We start from the raw sequence: 21,426 nt of genomic DNA on the forward strand, positions 1-21,426 counted from the left end.
GAGACGGTCTTCAATCGTCTTAGACATACTTGCCACTATATAAGACCAACCCTGTGTGTGAGCTGGTATACAATGGCCACCCCACATTGAAGTAATTGGCTCAGGCTTGGAGGGCCAAAGTGCCTGTTCCTGTGCTGTAATTTTCTTTGTTCTTCATTATGTTTTTAATTCACACACAGTCATCTTTCATCCTTCAAAATGAAGTTCAGAATTTAGAACATCAGGACGCTTATGGATAGCCCCAACTGCGACAGATTGGAATGGTCTACTATCATTGCCTGGGAGGTTAGATGTTTTGGTGTTGACACTTATGTCCTTAAAAAAAGGAGATCTGGCAGGCAGGGGAAGACCATCTCAACGAACAAGGTGGCGGTTACACATTCTTCTGAAAAGGTAAACCAATGAAGCGTGCTACCTCAACCGACTGGCTTCACCATTAAAAATGGACCAGATGGCCATCTTAGAGATTCCCTTTAATGGATAAACAACTGCTTCATGACCATTTGGCTAATTCTTGCCCAGAACCAGTGAGCTATGGTCTTCAGCATGTATGCCCCCAACTTGGATGCTACAGAGGAATCTAAAGAGGAATGCTGCAGCAATTCCGAACAGCCCCTAGCCTGAGTCCTAACGGGCAGCAAACTGATCCTTTCTGATAACCTTTGAACCAAAAGGACAATAAACTTCTGAGGAGGAATAATCTGCAACAGCAATGATACCCTGCTCCTAACAAATGGCTTAGAACATGGCCTTATCATAACCAGGACTTTCTTTGTGTCAAAAAGATGAGTACAATGCCTCATGGTAATACCCTCACCATGTACAGGTATCAAATGAACAAAGGTGTACATATCACCTGGGCCTGAATTGGATCAATGCTGGATGAAACATTAGCTAATTTGGTCTGTCATCAGGATTAATAACGCTGGAGGTGTTTAAAGCCCAAATGAACCAGTGCTTCGCTGCCAACCTGATGATTCCCAGTGATCCAGAGTCTGCCCTCAAAGACTCCATTATTAGCACCTGTGAAGTGATGTTTGGTCACTTGACCATGAAACACCAAGAGTAGTTTGATGAGAATAACTAGAAGACCCAGGAGCTGATAGGCCTCAAGAGCCAACCATTTCTGAACATGAAAGAACAACACAATTTGAGAACCACAAGCAGCTGTCTAGATAGCTGAAGGTCACGGACACACAAAAATAAAATCCAAAAACAGATGTTGGAGAAAGCACAGTAGATCCAGCAATTCCAGTACATGCATGCTTTCTTTAGCACAGTGAAGACTAACTATAGCCACAGGACCCCACTCTACTGCCGACCAAAAATTGAAAGGTGCTCAGAGACAGAGAGAGGCAGTTGGAGTCCCTCGAAGAAGCACTTTGAGGATCTCCTTCAGAAACACTGACACTCAGGCTGAAAACACTGAGTCCATTCTGCAGCATGCTACATACAATACCTTAGCACAACCTAACACAACAGAAGGTAGAAAAGGCCATTTAACAATGAAAGAACATGGAGCAGATAGAATCCCCACTGAAGCACTAAAACACAGCAGAGAAACACACTAACAGTGATTACATTACCACAGTTCCAGAGATGCCAAGAGGCAGTACTAGGCCAAGTTAGAGGCCCAAACCATCCCAGACACAAGCCACCTGGGATGAGGTCTAAACAACATAATGGGATACAAAATGAAGCGGAGAAAGATAGCAGATAAAAACACATTCCTTGCTGATGCACTCGATACTTTCTCTGTTAAATTTGAGCAGACTGCCAGCAGCACGGTGTCACCTGCCCTGAGGGCCTGGACACAACTGTGTCCACTGTCATTGCTGCAAACGGCAAATTGGTCTTCCTGGGAGACAAAAAATCTTCGAGTAAAAAATGAGGTCTGCAGATGCTGGAGATCACAGCTGCAAATGTGTTGCTGGTCAAAGCACAGCAGGTTAGGCAGCATCTCAGGAATAGAGAATTCGACGTTTCGAGCATAAGCCCTCCTGGGAGACAAGCCAAGGAAGGCAACAGGCTGGCTGGGATCCCTGGCTGAGCACATAGACCCTACGCAGACCAGCTGGAGGAGGTATTCACTGATATCATCAAGCTCTCCCTCCTATAGGTCAAAGTCCCTAACAGCTTCAATAAAACCACCACCATCCCAGTACTCAAGAAAGCACGTGAAAGATACCATAATGACTACCGTCCAATGGCTCCATAATTACGGAGTGCTTCGAGAGGCTGGTCATGAACTCCAGCCTCCCAGTTTGCCTCGATCCCCTGCAATTTGCCTACAGGTCCAATGCGAATACCATTTCCCTGGTCGTATACTTATCCCTGGAACATCTGGACAATAAGAACACCTACAACAGACTCCTACTCATTGACTACAGCTCCGCCTTCAACACCATAATCCCCTACAGACTAATCTCAAAACTCTGAGACCGAGGTCACAGCTCCACCCTCTGTAACTGGCTCCTCGGCTTCTTGCCCCACTGACGGCAATCAGTGAAGATAGACAATAGTATCTCCTCCACTATAATCCTCACAACTGGAGCACACCAAGGACATGTTCTTGGCCTCCCTACTGTACTGCTACACCCACAACTGTGTAGCCAAATTCCGAATGATCAAGTTTGCTGATGACACCCCTGAGTTAGAACAGATATCCAACAATGATGTGTCAGAATACAGGAAGGAGACAGAGGGTGTGATGTCATGGTGCAATGAAACTCACTCTCAATGTTGGCAAATCAAAAGAAATGATCATCAACTTCAGGAAGAAAGGAGGAGGATATGCCTCTATGTACATCAGAGCTGAGGAAATGGTTGAGGCCGTCAAGTTTCTCAGAGTGGTGATCACCAACAACCTGCCCAGGGCTTCTCATGTTGATGCAACGATCAAGGAGGCACAACAATGCTTCTTCCTCAGGCGGCTCAGGAAATTTGGAATGTCCATAAGGACCCTCAGCAACTTTTGCAGATGCACCTCAGAAAGCATACTGTCCATGTGCATAATGGCCTAGTATGGCAACTGCTCTGCCCAGGACTGTACAAAACTACAGAACGTTGTGTGCACAGACCTGACCATCATGGAATTCACCCTCCCATCCATGGATTCCCTTTAAACTTCTTGTTACTGCTGAAAGGCTACCAACATCAAAGACCCCTCCCACCCTAGTAATGCCCTCTGTCAGGCAGAAGATACAGAAGCTTGAACATATGCATCAACAGGTTCAGGGACAGCTTCTTCCCAGCCATTATTATACTGATGAATGGACCTCTAACTTCAAAAAATGTTGATTTTGTTTTCTGCATCTCCTTTGCTGTGTATCTTGTATGCCTCGCTCTTTCTAAGTACCCTTTGATCTCTATGTTCTTGTTTGCTATGATCTGCCTGTACTGCTTGCAAAACAATAAATCAAAGCAATAGTTTCACCTGATCTGGAAAGGGTCTAATATCCTGACAGGGAGATTTGCTAGTTCTAATTCAGGAGCTTGTAAACCTTGTGGGAGGTGCCTTCCTAAGGAACTGTGAAAATAGAAAGAAAAATGAGGATGTATCTGATTCAGAAAAGAGCAAGTTAATTAGAAGAGACAGACAAGAGCAAGTCAGAAAATGAAGTAACTCTGAAGAATTAAACTGCATTTTATTTCGATGCAAGAGGCCATACAGGTAAGGCAGACGAACTCATAGCACGTATGGGAACAGGAGACTGGGGATGTCACAGACATTACTGAAACTTGGCTGAGGAAAGGACAGAACTGGCAGTTCAATTTTCCAAGTTTTAGATAGACCATAAGCCATAGGAGCAGAAAATTAGGCTATTCGGCCCATTGAGTCTGCTCCACCATTCAATGATGGCTGATAGGTTTTTCAATCTCATTCTCCCCCCTTTCTCCCTGTGACCTTTGATCACCTTGGCAATCAAGAATTTATCTATCTCGGTTTTAAATATGCTCAATGACCTGGCCTCCACGGTTTTCTGTGGCAATGAATTCCACAGATTCACCACTCTCTGGCTGAATAGGTTTCTCCTCATCTCCGGTCATCTATTTTCTCTTCAACTGTGCCCTCAGGTCCTCGTCTCCCCTGCCAAGAGAAACATTTTCCCAACATCCATTCTGTCCAGGCCAGTCAGTAATCTATAAGTTTCAATCAGATCCCCTCTCATTCTTCGATAATTCAATCAAGTATAATCCCAGTGTCCTCAAACATTCCTCATATGTTAAACCTTTCATTCCTGGGATCATTCTCGTGAACCTCGTCTGGACCCATTCCAATTCATCTTTCCTGAGAAATGAGGCCCAAAATTGCTCACAGCGCTTTAAATGTGGTCTGACCAGAGATTTAAAAAGCCTCAGAAGTACACCCCTGTTTTTATATTCTAGTCCTCTCAAGATGAAGGTCAACATTGTACTTGCCTTCCTAACTACTAACTCAATCTGCAAGTTTACCTTAAAGGGAAAACTGGACTAGGACTCGCAAGTCCCTTTGCACCTCAGATTTCGGAATTTTCTCCCCATTTAGAAAACAGTCCATGTCTCTATTCTTCCTATCAAAGTGCCACACACTTGCCCACATTGTATTTCATCTGCTACTTCTTTGTCCACTCTCCTAACCTGTCTTAATCTTTCTGCAGCCTCCCACCTCCTCAATACTACCTGCCCATCCACCTACCTTCGTATCATCTGTAAACCTAGCCAGGATGCACTCAGTTCTTCATCCAGATCATTAATGTATAAAGTGAAAAGTTGTAGTTCCAACACTGGCCCTTGTGGACCACTACTAGTCAACAGCTTTCATCCTGAGACACCCTTTTATCCCCTGCTCTGCTCTGCTCTGCCAGACAGCCGATCTTCTATTCATGCCTGCATCTGACCTTGAACACCGTGGGCTATTATCTTACTCAGAAGCCTTCTGTGTAGCACCTTATCAAAGGCCTTCTGGAAATCCAGGTAGATAACATGCATTGGCTCTCCTTGGTCTAATCTGCTTGTTATCTTCTCAAGGAATTCTAACAGATTTGTCAGGCATGACCTCCCCTTGATGAAACCATACTGACTTTGCCCTATTTTGTCATGCACTTCCAAGTATTCAGAAATCTCATTCTTCACAATGGACTCCAAAATCTTACCAATAACTGAGGTCAGGCTAATTGGCCTGTTACAGGAAGAATAGAAAGAGAGGAGGGGGAGTGACATTTTTGATTCAGAAAAACATTACTGTTAATAAGCTGAAGGATTATTTAGTGAAAATATATGGGTTGAAATTAGAAATATGAAAGGGATGATCATCTTGATGGGATAGTCTTATAGGCCTCCCAACAGTCAGCAGGAAATTGAGAGGTAAATTTGCAGAGAGATCTCAAATATATTTAAGAATAAGAAGATTGTGATAATAAGGGATTTAAATTTTACAAACATTGACTGGGACTGCCATAGTGTTAAAGGTTTGGGTGGTGAGGATTTTCTAAAATGTCTTCAAAAAAATTTTCTTCATCAATAAGTAAATGCTCCTATTAGAGAAGGAGAAAAACTTGGCTTTTCTTTGGGAATTAAAACAGGGCAAATGACTGAAGAGTTAGTCGGGGAATACTTGAGACTAGTGATCGTAATTCCGTTCGTGTTAAGACAATAATGGAGAAAGATAAGTCTGCTATAAAAGTTAAAATTCTTAACTGGTGCAAGGCAAATGTTAAGGGTGTGAGACAAGACCTTTCAAAAGTTGATTGGAGTGAACAGTTTGCAGGTAAAGGGATGACTGACAAGTGGGAAGCCTTCAAAAGTGATAATGAGAGTTCAGAGGTATTATGTTCCTGTTAGAGTGAAAGGCAAAGAGCTGGTCAGGTTAGGGAACAATGGATGAATAAAGACATGGAGGTTCCAGTCAAGAATGAAAAAAATCATATTAGACATAGACACCTGAAATCAACGGAATCTCTGGAAGAGCATAAAGAGTGTAGGGGTATTCTTAAGAAGGAAAGCGAACAGGGGATATAAGATAGGCTTGGTAGATAAGGTTGAAGATAATCTGAAAAGATTCTACAAGTACACTAAGTGCAAAACAGCATCTAGAGAGTAGGACCCCTTACAGATCAACAGGGTAGTCTTTGTATGGAACCTCAGGAGATGGGAGCGATACTAAATGAATATTTTGCAAGAGATTTTTACTGTTGAGAAAGAAATGGAGGCTAGAGAACACAGGGAAATAAATATTGACATTTTAAAATCAGTTCACATTACAGAAGAGGAAGTGCTGGAGGTCTTAGAAAACACTAAGGTAAATAAATCTCCAGGACCTGATCAAGTTAATGATCAAGTTGTTGTGGGAAGTTAGGGAGAAAATTACGGGACCCCTAGCAGAATTATTGGATAATCTTTAAATGCAGGTGAAGTACTGGAGGACTGGATGGTGGCTAATGTTGTGCCATTGCTTAAGAAAGGCTGTAATGAGAAGTCCGGGAACCACAGGTCTAGGAGTCTGACATCAGTAGTAAGTAGGTTGTTGGAGGTGATTCTGAAAGATAGGATTTACGTGCATTTAGAGAGGCAAGGACTGATCAGGCATAGTCAGCATGGTTTTGTATAAGGGAAATCATGCCTCACAAACCTGACTGAATTTTTTAATGAAGTCATCAAAAAGATTGATGAGAGCAGAGCAGTACTTCAGTAAAGTCATTGACAAGGCTCTGCATGATAGACTAATTAGTAAAGTTACATCACATGGGATTTAGGGTGAGCTTGCCAATTTGATACAAAATTGACCTTACGGTTGGAAACAGAGGGTGGCGGTGGATAGTTGTCTTTCCAACTGGAGGCCTGTGACCAGCGGTGTTCCACAGGGATTGATACTGGGTCTAAGTTTGTTTGTCATTTATATAAATGATTTGGATGAGAATATTGGCAGCATGGTTAGTAAGTTTGCAGATAGTGGTGTAGTGGACATGAAGAAGGTTATCTAAGACTACAAAAGGTTCTTAATCAATTGGGTCAATGAGCTGAGGAGCGGCAGATGGAATTTGATTTGGAAAAATTTGATGTAGTGCATTTTGGTAAAAAGAAAGAAGGCCAGGTCGTTGAGCATATTTAAAACCGAGATAGATAAATTCTTGATTGCCAAGGTGATCAAAGGTTACAGGGAGAAAGGGGGGAAAATGAGATTGAAAAACCTATCAGCCATCATTGAATGGTGGAGCATTAATGTACTCATTAAATTTTTAAAAGAAAAGTTTTAGTTTACTATTGATAACGCCAGTAATATTGCTACATCAATTAAACTGCAGCAGTTCAAAGGGCCAAATCACCTCCAGTTTCTTAAAGACAATTAGTGATGAGCAATAATGTTGATCTTACCCATTGCTATACCATCCCACGACCAAAAACGCAAGGGGATGTTTATATCATATAGAACATAGAACATTACAGCGCAGTATAGACCCTTCGGTCTCGATGTTGTGCCGCCCTGTCAAACTAATCTGAAGCCCATCTAACCTACGCTATTTCATGTACGTCCACATGCTTGTCCAATGACGACTTAAATGCATTTAAACTTGGCGAATCTACTACCGTTGCAGGCAAAGCATTCCATAGCCTTACTCCTCTCTGAGTAAAGAAACTACCTCTGACATCTGTCTTATATCTATCTCCCCTCACTTTAAAGTTGTGTCCCCTCGTGTTTGCCATCCCCATACTTGGAAAAAGGTTCTCTCTGTCCACTCTATCTCACCCTCTGATTATCTTGTATGTCTCTATTAAGTCACCTCTCAACCTTCTTCTCTCTCATGAGAACAGCCTCAAGGCCCTCAGCCTTTCCTCCTAAGACCTTCCCTCCATACCAGGCAACATCCTTGTAAATCTCCTCTGCACCCTTTCCAAAGCTTCCACATCCTTCTTATAATGCGGTGACCAGAACTGTACACAATACTCCAAGTGTGGCCGTACCAGAGCTTTGTACAGCTGCAACATAACCCCCTGGTTCCGGAACTCAATCCCTCTATTAATAAAGGCCAAAACACTGTATATGCCTTCTTAATAACCCTGTCATTCTGGGTAGAAACTTTCAGGGATCTGTGTACATGGACACCGAGATCTCTCTGCTCATCTGCACTCCCAAGAATCTTAGCATTAGCCCAGTATTTTGCATACCTATTACTCTATCCAAAGTGTATCATCTCACACTTGGTAAAAACAATGACTGCAGATGCTGGAAACCAGATTCTGGATCAGTGGTGCTGGAAGAGCACAGCAGTTCAGGCAGCATCCAACGAGCAGCGAAATCGACGTTTCGGGCAAAAGCCCTTCATCAGGAATAAAGGCAGTGAGCTGGAAGCATGGAGAGATAAGCTAGAGGAGGGTGGGTGGGGAGAGAGTAGCAGAGAGTACAGTGGGTGAGTGGGGGAGGAGATGAAGGTGATAGGTCAGGGAGGAGAGGGTGGAGTGGATAGGTGGAAAAGAAGATAGGCAGGTCGGACAAGTCACGGGGAGAGTGCTGAACTGGAAGTTTGAAACTAGGATGCGGTGGGGGGCGGGGGGGGGAAAAGGGGAAACGAGGAAGCTGTTGAAGTCCACATTGATGCCCTAGGGTTGAAGTGTTCCGAGGCAGAAGCTGAGGCGTTCTTCCTCCAGGCGTCTGGTGGTGAGGGAGCGGCGGTGAAGGAGGCCCAGGACCTCCATGTCCTCGGCAGAGTGGGAGGGGGAGTTGAAATGTTGGGCCACAGGACAGTGAGGTTGATTGGTGCAGGTATCTCGGAGATGTACCCTAAAGCGCTCTGCTAGGAGGCGCCCAGTCTCCCCAATGTCGAGGAGACCGCATCGGGAGCAACGGATACAATAAATGATATTAGTGGATGCGCAGGTAAAACTTTGGTGGATGTGGAAGGCTCCTTTAGGGTCTTGGATAGAGGTGAGGGAGGAGGTATGGGCACAGGTTTTACATCTCACACTTGTCCACATTAAATTCCATTTGCCACCTCTCAGCCCAGCTCTGCATCCTATCTATGTCTCTCTGCAACCTACTACATCCTTTGTCACTATCCACAACTCCACTGACCTTAGTGTTGTCTGCAAATTTATTAACCCACCCTTCTACGCCCTCAGCCAGTCATTTATAAAAATGACGAACAGCAGTGGACCCAACACCGACCCTTGCGGTACGCTGCTAGTAACTGGACACCAAGATGAACAATTTCCATCAACTACAACCCTCTGTTTTCTTTCAGCAAGCCAATTACTGATCCAAACTGCTAGGTCTCCCACAATTCCATTCCTCCACATTTTGTACAATAGCCTACTGTGGGGAACCTTATCGAACACCTTGCTGAAATCCATATACACCACATCAACTGGTTTACTCTCATCTACCTGTTTGGTCACTTTGTCAAAAAACTCAATAAGATTCGTTAGGCATGACCTACCCTTCACAAAACCGTGCTGACTATCCCTGATCAGATTATTCTTTTCTTACAAGGGAACCACATTTGCTATCCTCCAGTCCTCAGGCACTATTCCTGCAGACAATGATGATTTGAAGATCAATGCCAAAGGCTCAGCAACCTCTTCCCTTGCTTCCCAGAGGATCCTAGGATAGATCCCATCCGGCCCAGGGGACTTGTCTACTTTCACACTCTGTAGTATTTCTAATACCTCTTCCTTGTGATCCTCAATCTCTTCTAGTCCAGATGCAAGTATCTCTATGTTCCTCACCAACATTTTCATTTTCTATAGTGAACACTGTCGAAAAATATTTATTTAGTGCTTCCCCTATCTCCTCTGACTCCAACACAACTTCCCACTATTATCCTTGATTGGCTCTAATTTAACTCTCGTCATTCTTTAATTCCTGACATACCTGTGGAAAGCCTTAGGGTTAACCCTGATCCTATCCACCAACAACTTCTCATGTCTCCTCCAGGCTCTTCTGAGCTCTCTCTTTAGATCTTTCCTGACTTCCTTGTAACCCTCAAGCGCCCTGAGTTTTCACCATTTTGGGGTAAAAAATGAGGTCTGCAGATGCTGGAGATCACAGTTGAAAATGTGTTGCTGGTTAAAGCTGTGTTTTCACCATTTTGTCCTAACATAAGCCTTCTTCTTCTTCTTGACCAGAAGACTAATATTACATTCTTTATCACTGCAGCCAATTTTCAATTTCTTTGATCTCTTTCCATCCCACCTCAATTCCCTACTTCCCTTTAGTATTTGGTTCCTTAAAACTGAAAACTGAATCACTTATTACTTGATGGATCCTCTCCTCTGTTTGCTGACTTAGTTGGACAAGTAGTTCTCAGTTAACAGGTAAATAGATAGGACAGTCTGTCCTAAAGTAAGGTTGGACATATTACTGACAAATCTCAGAGGCCACATCAGATCTGTCGAAGACATTCACCATTCCTGCAAGGGGATTGAAGTCAGGCCCCATCAGCGTTTTTTTTTAAAAAGTTGCCCTTGGTATATGGATTGAATGTAGCTACCTGAAGCAGTGAACTCAGTGTGGGACTGAAACTACAGGTTAAGTCTTCCTTTCCAACAGTAGATTACATTATCATTTTTCTGGTACTAAGTCTTAAATTACCAACTTACTAAATAGAAATGTTAATAATTTCCAATGGTGGGATTTGAACTCAACCTCTGGATTGTTAGTCCAGTATCAGAAACATGATGTCCCTCCCTCTCCAATGAAGATAGTGATCAAGATGATCAAATCTGATGTGGTACTTTTCAAAGTTCGTCATTTTTGCTATAATAAAAACATAAGATTGATGTACTGTCATTGTTGTTACCCCAAAGGTTTTAGTTATGACATTGCTATAGACATCTTTCCCATTAAGGTGCTTGGTTGTAACAGCCTCACTTGCATTCCAACTCCACTATAAAGCTCTCACCATAACCACAATGGTTTGTGTCATTTTGCAGTTTACAATTCCTCTTCCAGTTGGATACCTCACTCCATTAGATGGATTTGTTTTGCTGACCATCAAAATGAGACTTGAGGTTAGAATAACAATAACTAGTGTTTGTACAGTAGTTTGAGCATAATAAATCATCCTAATATACTTCCCATAAGCATAAAACAAAAAAAAAAGACACCAAGCCATTTTAAAAGGATATGAAAGCGCACGATTGAAAGCTTAACCAAGAGGAACATGGAATGAGTCCCTTGAAGAGAGAGATAAAGAGGCAGTAATGTTTCGGAAGGGAATTTCAAACCTTAGGCCTGAGGCAGCTGAAAGCACATCGATTATCAGTGAAGAAATTGAAAAATTGCTGACGGTCAAAAGGCCAGAACTGGAGGTGCAAAGATATCTGAACATGTTGTGGAGCCGAAGGAGATGGTCAAGAGAGGTAGTCATGAAAGGATTTGGAAACAAATTTGAGGGTATTAAAAACCAAAATGTTGCTTAACTGACAGCCAGTGAAGATTGGGGGAGGGAGTGGGGTGAGAAGGAGAAGGGTGTGGTCAGTTTGTTCAAGTGGCTGGACAGTTGGTTTGCCATGCAGAGCAATGCCATCAGTGTGGGTTAAATTCCTGCACTGGTTAAGGTTACCTTGAAGGGCCCTGCCTTCTCAACTGCTCCCCTCACTTGAAGCTTGGTAGCCCTCAGGTTAAATCACCACCACTCATTTTCCTCTCTCTTTAATGAGACAGCAGCCCTATGGTCCTCTGGGACCATAGCAACTTTATCTTTACTAGTGTCAGTGAGCATGGACGTGGTAAATGAATGAAATTCAATGAGAGTAAGGGCATGAAATTGGAATCAAATCGAAAGGTGATGAAAGGCTGGGATGAGGAAGTCAGCAGCAGGCTGCACTAAGGAACGTTCAATCCATGTTACCAATATTCAGTTAAAAGACTGAATGCTCATCCCAGGATGAAAAATTATATCAAGGCTGCAAATGGCCTTGCTGTGCTTAGGTAGTGGCCAAGGAGAGGGCCAAACAATATTGAAGTAGTTTGACATCATTCAGGACACAGCAATCTGCTTGATCAGAAACCCACTTATAACCAACTCCCAGTGTGCCATCTGGAAGATGCACTGCCGTAATTCCTTCTACAGCAACCACCTCTACAGAGAGGGATAAGGGCGTCAGACCGAGAACACCAGAATTTGCAAATTCTCCTTCAAGAAACCCAACATACTGACTTGGGTCTACGTTGCTCCTCCTTCGTGGTCATTGGGTCAAAGTACTGAAACTCTATTGGCCAGGTGGGCAGCAATGGTTCAAAAAGGTGGTTCACCATCAATTTATCAAGGGATAAGCAATAAATGTGGGCATTGCCAATGATACTTACATCTCATGAAGAAATGGAAACAAAATGTAGCTGAGGGATGACGTACAGATAAGAAACAGAGGGGGAGTGAAGGTTAGATCTTTTGGAATATCAAATATAACTGCACAGCAGCAGGAAGAGAACGTATTGCAGCTGAATGCCTTGCTACAATCAGATAGTTATGAATAAAACCAGTAGAACGAAGTTCCATACATCTGAATGACAATGGATAGCTAGAGGACCATATTAATGGTTTCAGACAAATCAAGAAGGCATGTTGTGACGTTGTTATTTGTGACTTAGGAAAAAACCGTTTTGGTATAGTGGCAAGGATGGCAATCTGGAGTTCCAAGAAAGATTAGATTAGACTTACAGTGTGGAAACAGGCCCTTCGGCCCAACAAGTCCACACCGACCCGCCGAAGCGCAACCCACCCATACCCCTACATTTACCCCTTACCTAACACTACGGGCAATTTAGCCTGGCCAATTCAGGTGACCCGCACATCTTTGGACTGTGGGAGGAAACCGGAGCACCCGGAGGAAACCCACGCAGACACAGGGAGAACGTGCAAACTCCACAGTCAGTCGCCTGAGTCGGGAATTGAACCCGGGTCTACAGGCGCTGTGAGGCAGCAGTGCTAACCACTGTGCCACCGTGCCGCCCGTAAAGATAGACAAGTATTTGAGTTTTGACATGTTTGAGAGGACAGGGAGGTTGAGAAAGGGGCAGACATTTACAAAGATGGAGGGACTAAGGGATACATATTTGTAGAGAGAAAGTGGTGCCCTTAGATTTAAAGGAGAGGCAGTACCTAAGGAGATAGAACCACTAATGGTATCAATTAACATGGGATCCTGGATGGGGAAGTGAGAGTTTAGTGGTTTAGTAGCTGTGGGGTGGAAAGAAGAGATGGGTCTCATAGTTAAGATAAACTTGGAAGAGGCAAGAGGAGAACTGCAGAAAATTGGAGAAAGATGTCAGTTCAGGCCTAGGTTGGGTACATGGAGGGAAACTTGATCTGGTCAGCTCAAGGAAAAGGGAAGTAGTTAGAGGCAGTTGATCAGAAAGTTAGGCCACATGGGATTCAGTGTGAGCTTGCCAATTGAATACAAAATTAGCGTAACGGCAGGAGGCAGACAGTGGTGGCACAAGGCCTGTCACCAGCAATGTTCCACAGGGATCCGGGCTGGGTGCTCTTTCGTTTGTCATTTATTTAATAATTTGAATGAGAATATAGATGGCATAGTTAATAAGTTTGTAGATAACACCAAAATTGGTGGTATAGTAGCCAGTGAAAACTAGGGGACATATTTTTAAGGCAAGGGGAGAGAGAGATTTATAAAAGATTTGGGGCAGCACGGTGGATGGCACTGCTGCCTCACAACGCCAGAGATCTGGCTTCAATTCCCACCTAGGCAACTGTGTGTAGAGTTTGCACATTCTCCCCGTGTCTGCGTGGGTTTCCTCTGTGTGCTCTGGTTTCTTCCCACAGTCCAAAAATGTACAGGTCAGGTGAATTGGCCATGCTAAATTGCCCATAGTGTTAGGTGAAGGGGTAAATGTAGGGGAATGGGTCTGAGTGGGTTGCTCTTCGGAGGGTCAGTGTGGATTTGTTGGGCTGAAGGGCCTGTTTCCACACTAAGTAATCTAATCTTAAAAAAACACACATGGGGGCAAATTGTTTTTACACAGAGTAGTTCATGCATAGAATGAATTTCCTGATTTGATGTATTATTGGCACATGTTCCCAAGTACAGTGAAGTTTTGTTTTGAGAGCAGTACAGGCAGATCATAATATACAAGAACATACAGATCATACAGTGCTTGGACAGAGTGAGACATACAAAGTTATGGCGACAAGTAGGTGGTCAAAAGCAAGATCAACATTAGATTTGAAATTAGAGAGGTCCATTCAGCAATCTAATAACAGTGGGGAATAAAATGTTCTTGAACCTGTTGGTGCGTGTGTTCAAGCTTCTTGTGCCTGAAGGAGGAGGTTGGAGGAGAGCATTACCGGGGTGGGAAGGGTCTTTGATGACGTTGGCAGCCTTCCTGCAGTAACAAGAATGCAAATGGAGTCCATGGATGGGAGTTTGGCTTCCATTATGGTTTGGGCTGTGTGAAATGTGGGAAGTGATGGATATGGGCACAGGTACAACAGTTAAAAACATTTGGATAAGGACACGAATAGGAAAGCTTTGGAGGAATATGTGATAGGAGCAGGCAGGTGGGATTAGTTTAGTTTGGGATTATGAACGGCATGGATTAGTTAGATTGAAGATTCTGGTTCCGTGCTGAATGACTCTGTGACAAATGCATGAGTTCCTCTTCATTGTTCAAAATATAATATTCTCTTTATTAGAAACCCTAATGTCAGTACAACACTCTCAGTTGTAACATCCTCTGTTAGACATTATATCCCCAGTCCTATAAAAGACAGCTTTGTACGTAGTATAAAGCCATTTACCATTGTTTTCTGAAATTTATCAAAGAACATTTTATACCACTTCAAACAAATTCAAACCAGGAAGAAAATTATGGCTGACTTGTAGTGATTACTTACAAGGCTGGCACATTGAACAGGTTTGCTCTAACATGCCGACAGCACAGAACTGACCAAAGGGTCATAACTCAATGATAACTGATCAGTACTACTTACCCAGTTAAAGGTCGATTTTTCTTAATCTCAAAAAATTGTGTTCCAGTGTGATTGTACCTGGATTGGATGGTTAAGTAATTTAATTCAACATGCATGAAAAGGAATCACTGAAGGGAAGCAGACACAAGAGAACCTACAGAATATGGAGTTCTGCAACCGTCTACTGTCGACTGCTGGGAGAGATATGATAATGCAGAATCAATAATTCGACAGGTCTCTTTTTGTCTGAATGTTGGACAAATGAAATCAATCTGACAAGGTCTTCAAAGCTCACCTACACTGATACATCCCTCCCTACCAAGCCTCCAGGCAGTAGTGAAGAGAAATTTCTACTGTGTCCTCAAACAACAGCACTCTACAAAGCAGCTGGTGTCATCCTTAAAACAGAAGCTGTTTTTAATTGTGATTGCATTTCCAAAGAACGTGAAATGAAGCGTGTTAGTCTAAGTGTTCTAACCATTCACTAGCTGAGGACAGCAGTGTTTAAATCCATTAACCCATAATTGCAGTTTGCATCCGATATGAAGTGTTCTGCATCTTCTAAAATGCTACATTAGCAAAGGAACAATCAATGTGCGCTGTCTGCTTCTGACCGAAATAAATTGGCAAAGATTAGCAGGCAAACTGTAACTGACAATGGGCTACTTTCAAAAGGGGATAGAGCTCAATTAATGTATATTCTCACAAAGGGAAAAGTTAGGGCGACAAAAAAAAATTCAATCACTTGGGTGACAACAGGTTGCTTATGACAGACTCGCGATGGAGACTCCAACGGAAAATCAGGCCAAGTGTGGAGAGAGGAGCTGAACACAGATGAAAGCAGCAAGAGGACAGTATGAGATGAAGTTGGTAGCTAACCTGAAAAAGGAATCCAAAGGTTTTCTATAGGCAAATAAGTAATGAAAAAGATGTTAAAATGTCAAATGGAGCCAAATGGGAACTAAAAATGAGTTTTATGCATAGAGACAAGGGGCAGGTTTGGATATTAAATGAATGTTTTGCAACTGTAAGGACAGCTTTGCTGGGATGATAGGGTGGTTTGTTTGGATTGTTTCTGCTACCTAGGTTTATGCAAGGCAGTTTCATTGTTTTCCTCAAGCTTGGTGCCCATTTTGAAACAACTCAGTGACTTGCTAAGCGATTCCAAAAGTGCTGTTAAGAATCGATCACATTGCTGAAGTTTAACAAACATCTGCTTCTGATGAGGAAAAAAGGAGAGTTGAGGAGGGTAATGCTGCTAACAGGCTTCCAAATGCCTGTTTGGAAGAAGTAACAGGATAAAATACAAATGAAGTACAAGCTTATGGACTAAAAGGAACAGTTGTAACATGTTTACACTTATGGCTGCGTTTCAGAAGACTGTGGTCGTTAGTGGTTCCCTTTTGGCATGGAGGAAGGTTTCTAGTAAAATTCCTTGTGGTCAATGCACTGATCCTTGCTCTTTCAAATAGGTATTAATGGCCAAAACCTTGGTACAGGGCACAATTTCAAATTTGTGTACAACACAAAACCTGAAAGCATTGCAATGAGGAAGATAATGAAGAAATTTAAAAGGACAGACAGAATGTTGTAATGGGTAAACAAATGGTAGATGTAAGTTAATACAGATAAATGCAGGTAGGATGAACGTGGATAGCTAAATAAAATAAAGAGGATGATTCTAAATGGTTGTACAGTAGCAGAGGGACAAGAGGGCTTATTTGTATCAGGCCTGTGACCAGTGGAGTGCCACAAGGATCGATGTTGGGTCCTCTATGTTTTGCCATTTACATAAATGATTTGGATGCGAGCATGAGAGGTACAGTTAGTAAGTTTGCAGATGACACCAAAATTGGAGGTGTAGTGGACAGCGAAGAGGGTTACCTCAGATTACAACAGGATCTGGACCAGATGGGCCAAAGGGCTGAGAACTGGCAGAAAGTGTTTAATTCAGATAAATGCGAGGTGCTGTATTTATGGGAAAGCAAATCTTAGCAGAACTTATACACTTAATGGTAAGGTCCTAGGGAGTGTTGTTGAACAAAGAGACCTTGAAGTGCAGGTTCATAGCTCCTTGAAAGTGGAGTCACAGGTAGATAGGATGGTGAAGGAGGTGTTTGGTATGCTTTCCTTTATTGGTCAGAGTATTAAGTACAGGAATTGGGAGGTCACATTGCAGCTGTACAGGACATTGGTTAGGCCACTGTTGGAATATTGTGTGCAATTCTGGTCTCCTTCCTATCAGAAAGATGGTGTGAAACTTGAAAGAGTTCAGAAAAAATTTACAATGATGTTGCCAGGGTTGGAGGGTTTGAGCTATAGCGAGAGGCTGAAAAGACTGGGGCTGTTTTCCCTTGAGTGTCAGAGGCTGAGGGGTGACCGTATAGAGGTTTACAAAATTATGAGGGGCATTGACAGGATAAATAGACAAAGTCTTTTCCCTGGGTTCGGGGAGTCCAGAACTCGAGGGCATAGGTTTAGGGTGAGAGGGGAAAGATATAAAACAGACCTACGGGGCAACTTTTTCACACAGAGGGTGGTACGTCTATGGAATGAGCTGCCGGAGGAAGTGGTGGAGGCTGGTACAATTGCAACATTTAAAAGGCATTTGGATGGGTATATGAATAGGAAGGGTTTGGAGGGATATGGGCCGGGTGCTGGCAGGAGGGATTAGATTGGGTTGGGATATCTGGTTGGCGTGGACGGGTTGAACTGAAGGGTCTGTTTCCATGCTGTACATCTCTATGACTCTAAAAGAGGCAGGACAGATTGGAAGAACTATTATCAAAGCATGCAGCATCCTAGGCTTTATCAGAAAGAGTACAAAAGCAAGGAGGTTATATTAAACACTACATTAAGCAGGCATAAAACATTGGTCCGGCTTTAACTGGATTATGGTAATCTGGCATTACACGTTTGGGAAGATGGAATGTTAGAAAGGATGCAAAAAGAAGTTAAAATGAATTGATGTGAGAATGTGGTTTAATCAAAGCATACTACAGGATCCAGATCACAAGGATCATCCAAATCATGATCTAAAAAGGATGGATATACAGGGCTACAGGGAGAAGGCAAGGGAGCAGCAGTAGGCAATCTTCTTCAGAGATCCAGCACACATGAGCTGAATGGGTAACCATTATGGAGACTCTATATTGTCTAATCACATTCTTATAGAACATCTAATTCCATAAATAACCAAATGGTATTTCAGGGAAGACGGTGGCGTCATGGTCCTGTCACCACACTAATAATTCTGAGGCCCAGGCTAATGCTCCAGGTACACTGTTCAAATCCCATCATGACTCTAGTGGAATTTAAAATTAACTAATAAACTCTGGAATTGAAAGCAAGTCTTATAAAGTTATCGTGTCGTAAAAACCCACTTGGTTAATAATGTTCTTTAGAAAAGGAAATCTACTATCTTTTCCTAGTTTGGCCTATGTGTGACTCCAGCCCCATAGCAATGTGTTGACTCTGGCCTAGCATTACATCCGGTTCAAAGGCAATTAGGAACTGGCAACAAAAGCTAACCTTAAAAGAGTAAATTTACTGAGTCTGATATTTACTCACCACATGATGGGGAAGATAAAGAAAGAAAACAAAATTTTTTTTGAGTATAATCTGGATACCTCTTACCAAAAGAGCCATATTTGGAGAAAAGCTAGGTGATAGTGACTACAACAGAATACACTTCAGATAATGTTAGAGGACAGAATACAAGAAAAAGCAGGTTAAGCAGAAAGCTGATATTGAGGGACTGTTAATAGAACATGGGAATATAAAAGAGACAGCAATGTTGATAATCAATGATGTCAATCAACATAAGGCAACGTTTAAAATGGTGTTCAGCACAGTCATGTAAAAGTTAAAAGAAAACAAAAACTTAAACAGCAGTGGCAGTCCATGGATGAATAATGATATAAGGAAACAATTGAGCGCAGGAGATAGAAAATGAAAAGATTAGGAAAGAAGCCAAATAATCAATTAAAAAAGGCAGAGAGAACTAGGAAATTAAATTATCAATGAGCATAAAACAAAAAGTAGAATATTTTACAGGCATATCAATCAAAAAGGATGGCTGTAATGCAAGTAAGGCCATTAAGGGTAATGCCTCAGGTAGCAATAGAAAGGGGGAAGAAATAAAATAATTATTTTGTTTGGTATTTATCAGGGAGATACAACAGGTAGAAAAGCGCATTCAAACAATAATACAGCAATAGTGAATACCAACAATCACAGAATAATATCCCTGGTCTGATGGTTTGTATACAGGGGTTTTAAAAAGAATCTAGGAAAGTAGACAATGAGACATGACTACACATATTTAAGAATTCACCAGAAAAAGGGAGTACTTTAGATTAGATTCCAGACAGTATGGAAACAGGCCATTTGGCCCAGCTAGTCCACACTAACCCTCCAAACAGTAACCCACCCAGACCCACTGCCCTACCTTATATTTACCTCTGACTAACGCACCTAACACAATGGACAATTTAACATGGCCAATTCACCTAACTTGCACATCTTTTTGACTGCGGGAGGAAACCAGAGCACCCAAAGGAAACCCACACAGACACAGGGAGAACGTGCAAACTACACAGACAGTTGCCTGAGGTAGGAATTGAACCCAGGTCCCTGGTGCTGTGAGGCAGCAGTGCTAACCACTGAGCCTCCATGCTGCCCCAGTGGTGATTAGATTCCCTACAGTGTGGAAACAGGCCTTTCGGCCCAACAAGTCCACGCTGACCCTCTGAAGAGTAACCCACCCAGACCCATTTCTCTCTGAATGATGCACTTAACACTATGGGCAATTTAGCATGACCAATTTACCTGACCTGCACGTCTTTGGACTGTGGGAGGAAACAGGAGCACCCAGAGGAAACCCACGCAGACACGGGATGAATGTGTCACCCAAGGCAGAAATTGAACCTGGGTCCCTGGTGCTGAGAGGCACAAGTGCTAACCACTGAGCCACTGTACTGCCCCAAAGGAGTGCCAGAGAACTGGCAGGTAATATATTCCTATATTTAAAGAAGGTAAGCAGAATGAGTCCAGGGAATTATAGAGCAATTAGCTTATTACAGCTGCTAAGCAAAATAGTGGAATAATTAAATTAGAATATTTAGAAATTAAAAATTAAAAAGTCAGTTTGATTTGAAGTGGAAAAATACCTTGTTTCGACAGTGTTTGTTAATTTCTTTTATGAGGAAACAGTGTAGAAAAATTGTAACTACTGCACTGCAAGTATCTAAATTTCACCCAAGCAAATGTGAGTTAAGATTTTGTTTGAAAGAATAGAAGTCACTAATTATATCATTTGAATGGGTACAATGTTAGGTTTGGATGGAGGAGCAAAGGGTTCTGAAAGTACAAACACACCCATTACTAAATGCTGTGCTACAAGTTAGCAAAACCAATAAAAAAAAGTTTTATTTCTAGAGGAACAGAATTTAAAACCAGAAGAACAATACTTAACCTATTGTGAACCTCAATTTGACCACATTTTGGAACTGTGCACAATTCTGATTGCCAGTTGTAAAAAAAAGTCAAGGGGATTGGAGGAGTCTTGTAGCATCGTGTGTAGCAATTCAGCCTCCGACCATTAAAGTCGTTAATCCTGGTCCATCGTTCAACAAGATCACAGCTGATCATCGAATCGTACAATCCCCACAATGCAGATAGAGGCCATTTGGCCCATCGAATCAGCGCCAACCCGACAAAGAGCATTCCACCATCCAACCTTATCCCTGCATTTACAATGTCTAATCCACCTAGTCTGTATATCTCTGGCCATTATGTGCAATTTAGCATGGCCAATCCACTTAACCTGCACATCTATGGACTATGGGATGAAACCAGAGCACTTGGCAAACCCATGCAGACACAGGACAATGCACAACCTCCACACAGCCTTAATTCCACTTTCCTACCTGCACCAGCCCGACTCCATAATCCTTAACTCCCCTATAGATTAAGAACATGTCTGGCTCAGTCTTGATTGATTAAAAGGGAATTAGAGAATTTGGGTGTTGATGCTGCTTTTCCACATTTTTAAAGAGAATTAATTCACCATGGGAAAATTTAAAGTGGTTCAGACATTTCACATGGAGATCATGTCCAGTATACAAATAAGTTTGTTTGTTATAATTCTGGTTCCAACTACCAGTAACAGGTTCAATGGTCAATTGTAGAGAATCAGGCCATTCAAAAAGGAGGGAATTACACTATCATGCCTCAGCAGATATCTGCAGCAGCTCTAAACTTGGCAGGTTTTTAAACTTCACCTTCTTCTTGTCTATGGGAGGCTGACGTGCAGTGCCACATTTGTCTACGTCAACACGAAAATATGCAAACTTTCATTTGCGATGAAAACTACTTTTAAGGAAAATATCATCACTGTCAAAAAGTCAGGAATAATTAAAACAAAAGAGGAACAGGAAAATTGGTGATGCAGTGGACAGCGAAAAAGATTACCTCAGAGTATAACGTGACCATGACGAGATGGGCAAATGGAATTTAC

At 42.4% G+C, this 21,426-nt stretch overlaps 1 protein-coding gene across 4 annotated transcripts in view; it reads right to left on the reverse strand.

Moving 5' to 3' along the window:
• vash1 (vasohibin 1) overlaps window positions 1-21,426 on the reverse strand; it is a 70,726-nt gene that overhangs the window by 30,365 nt on the left and 18,935 nt on the right. For 3 of the 4 annotated variants that reach the window (XM_060829524.1, XM_060829525.1, XM_060829523.1), the window contains exon 3: window positions 14,928-14,984. The exons of the other annotated variant lie outside the window; for it this stretch is intronic. In XM_060829524.1, the coding sequence (XP_060685507.1) occupies window positions 14,928-14,984 (57 nt within the window). The remainder of the gene's footprint in view (window positions 1-14,927; window positions 14,985-21,426) is intronic. 4 annotated transcript variants of the gene reach the window in all.

The sequence above is a fragment of the Hemiscyllium ocellatum genome, chromosome 8 (genome assembly GCF_020745735.1).
Source record: "Hemiscyllium ocellatum isolate sHemOce1 chromosome 8, sHemOce1.pat.X.cur, whole genome shotgun sequence".
NCBI classification, from domain to species: domain Eukaryota; kingdom Metazoa; phylum Chordata; class Chondrichthyes; order Orectolobiformes; family Hemiscylliidae; genus Hemiscyllium; species Hemiscyllium ocellatum.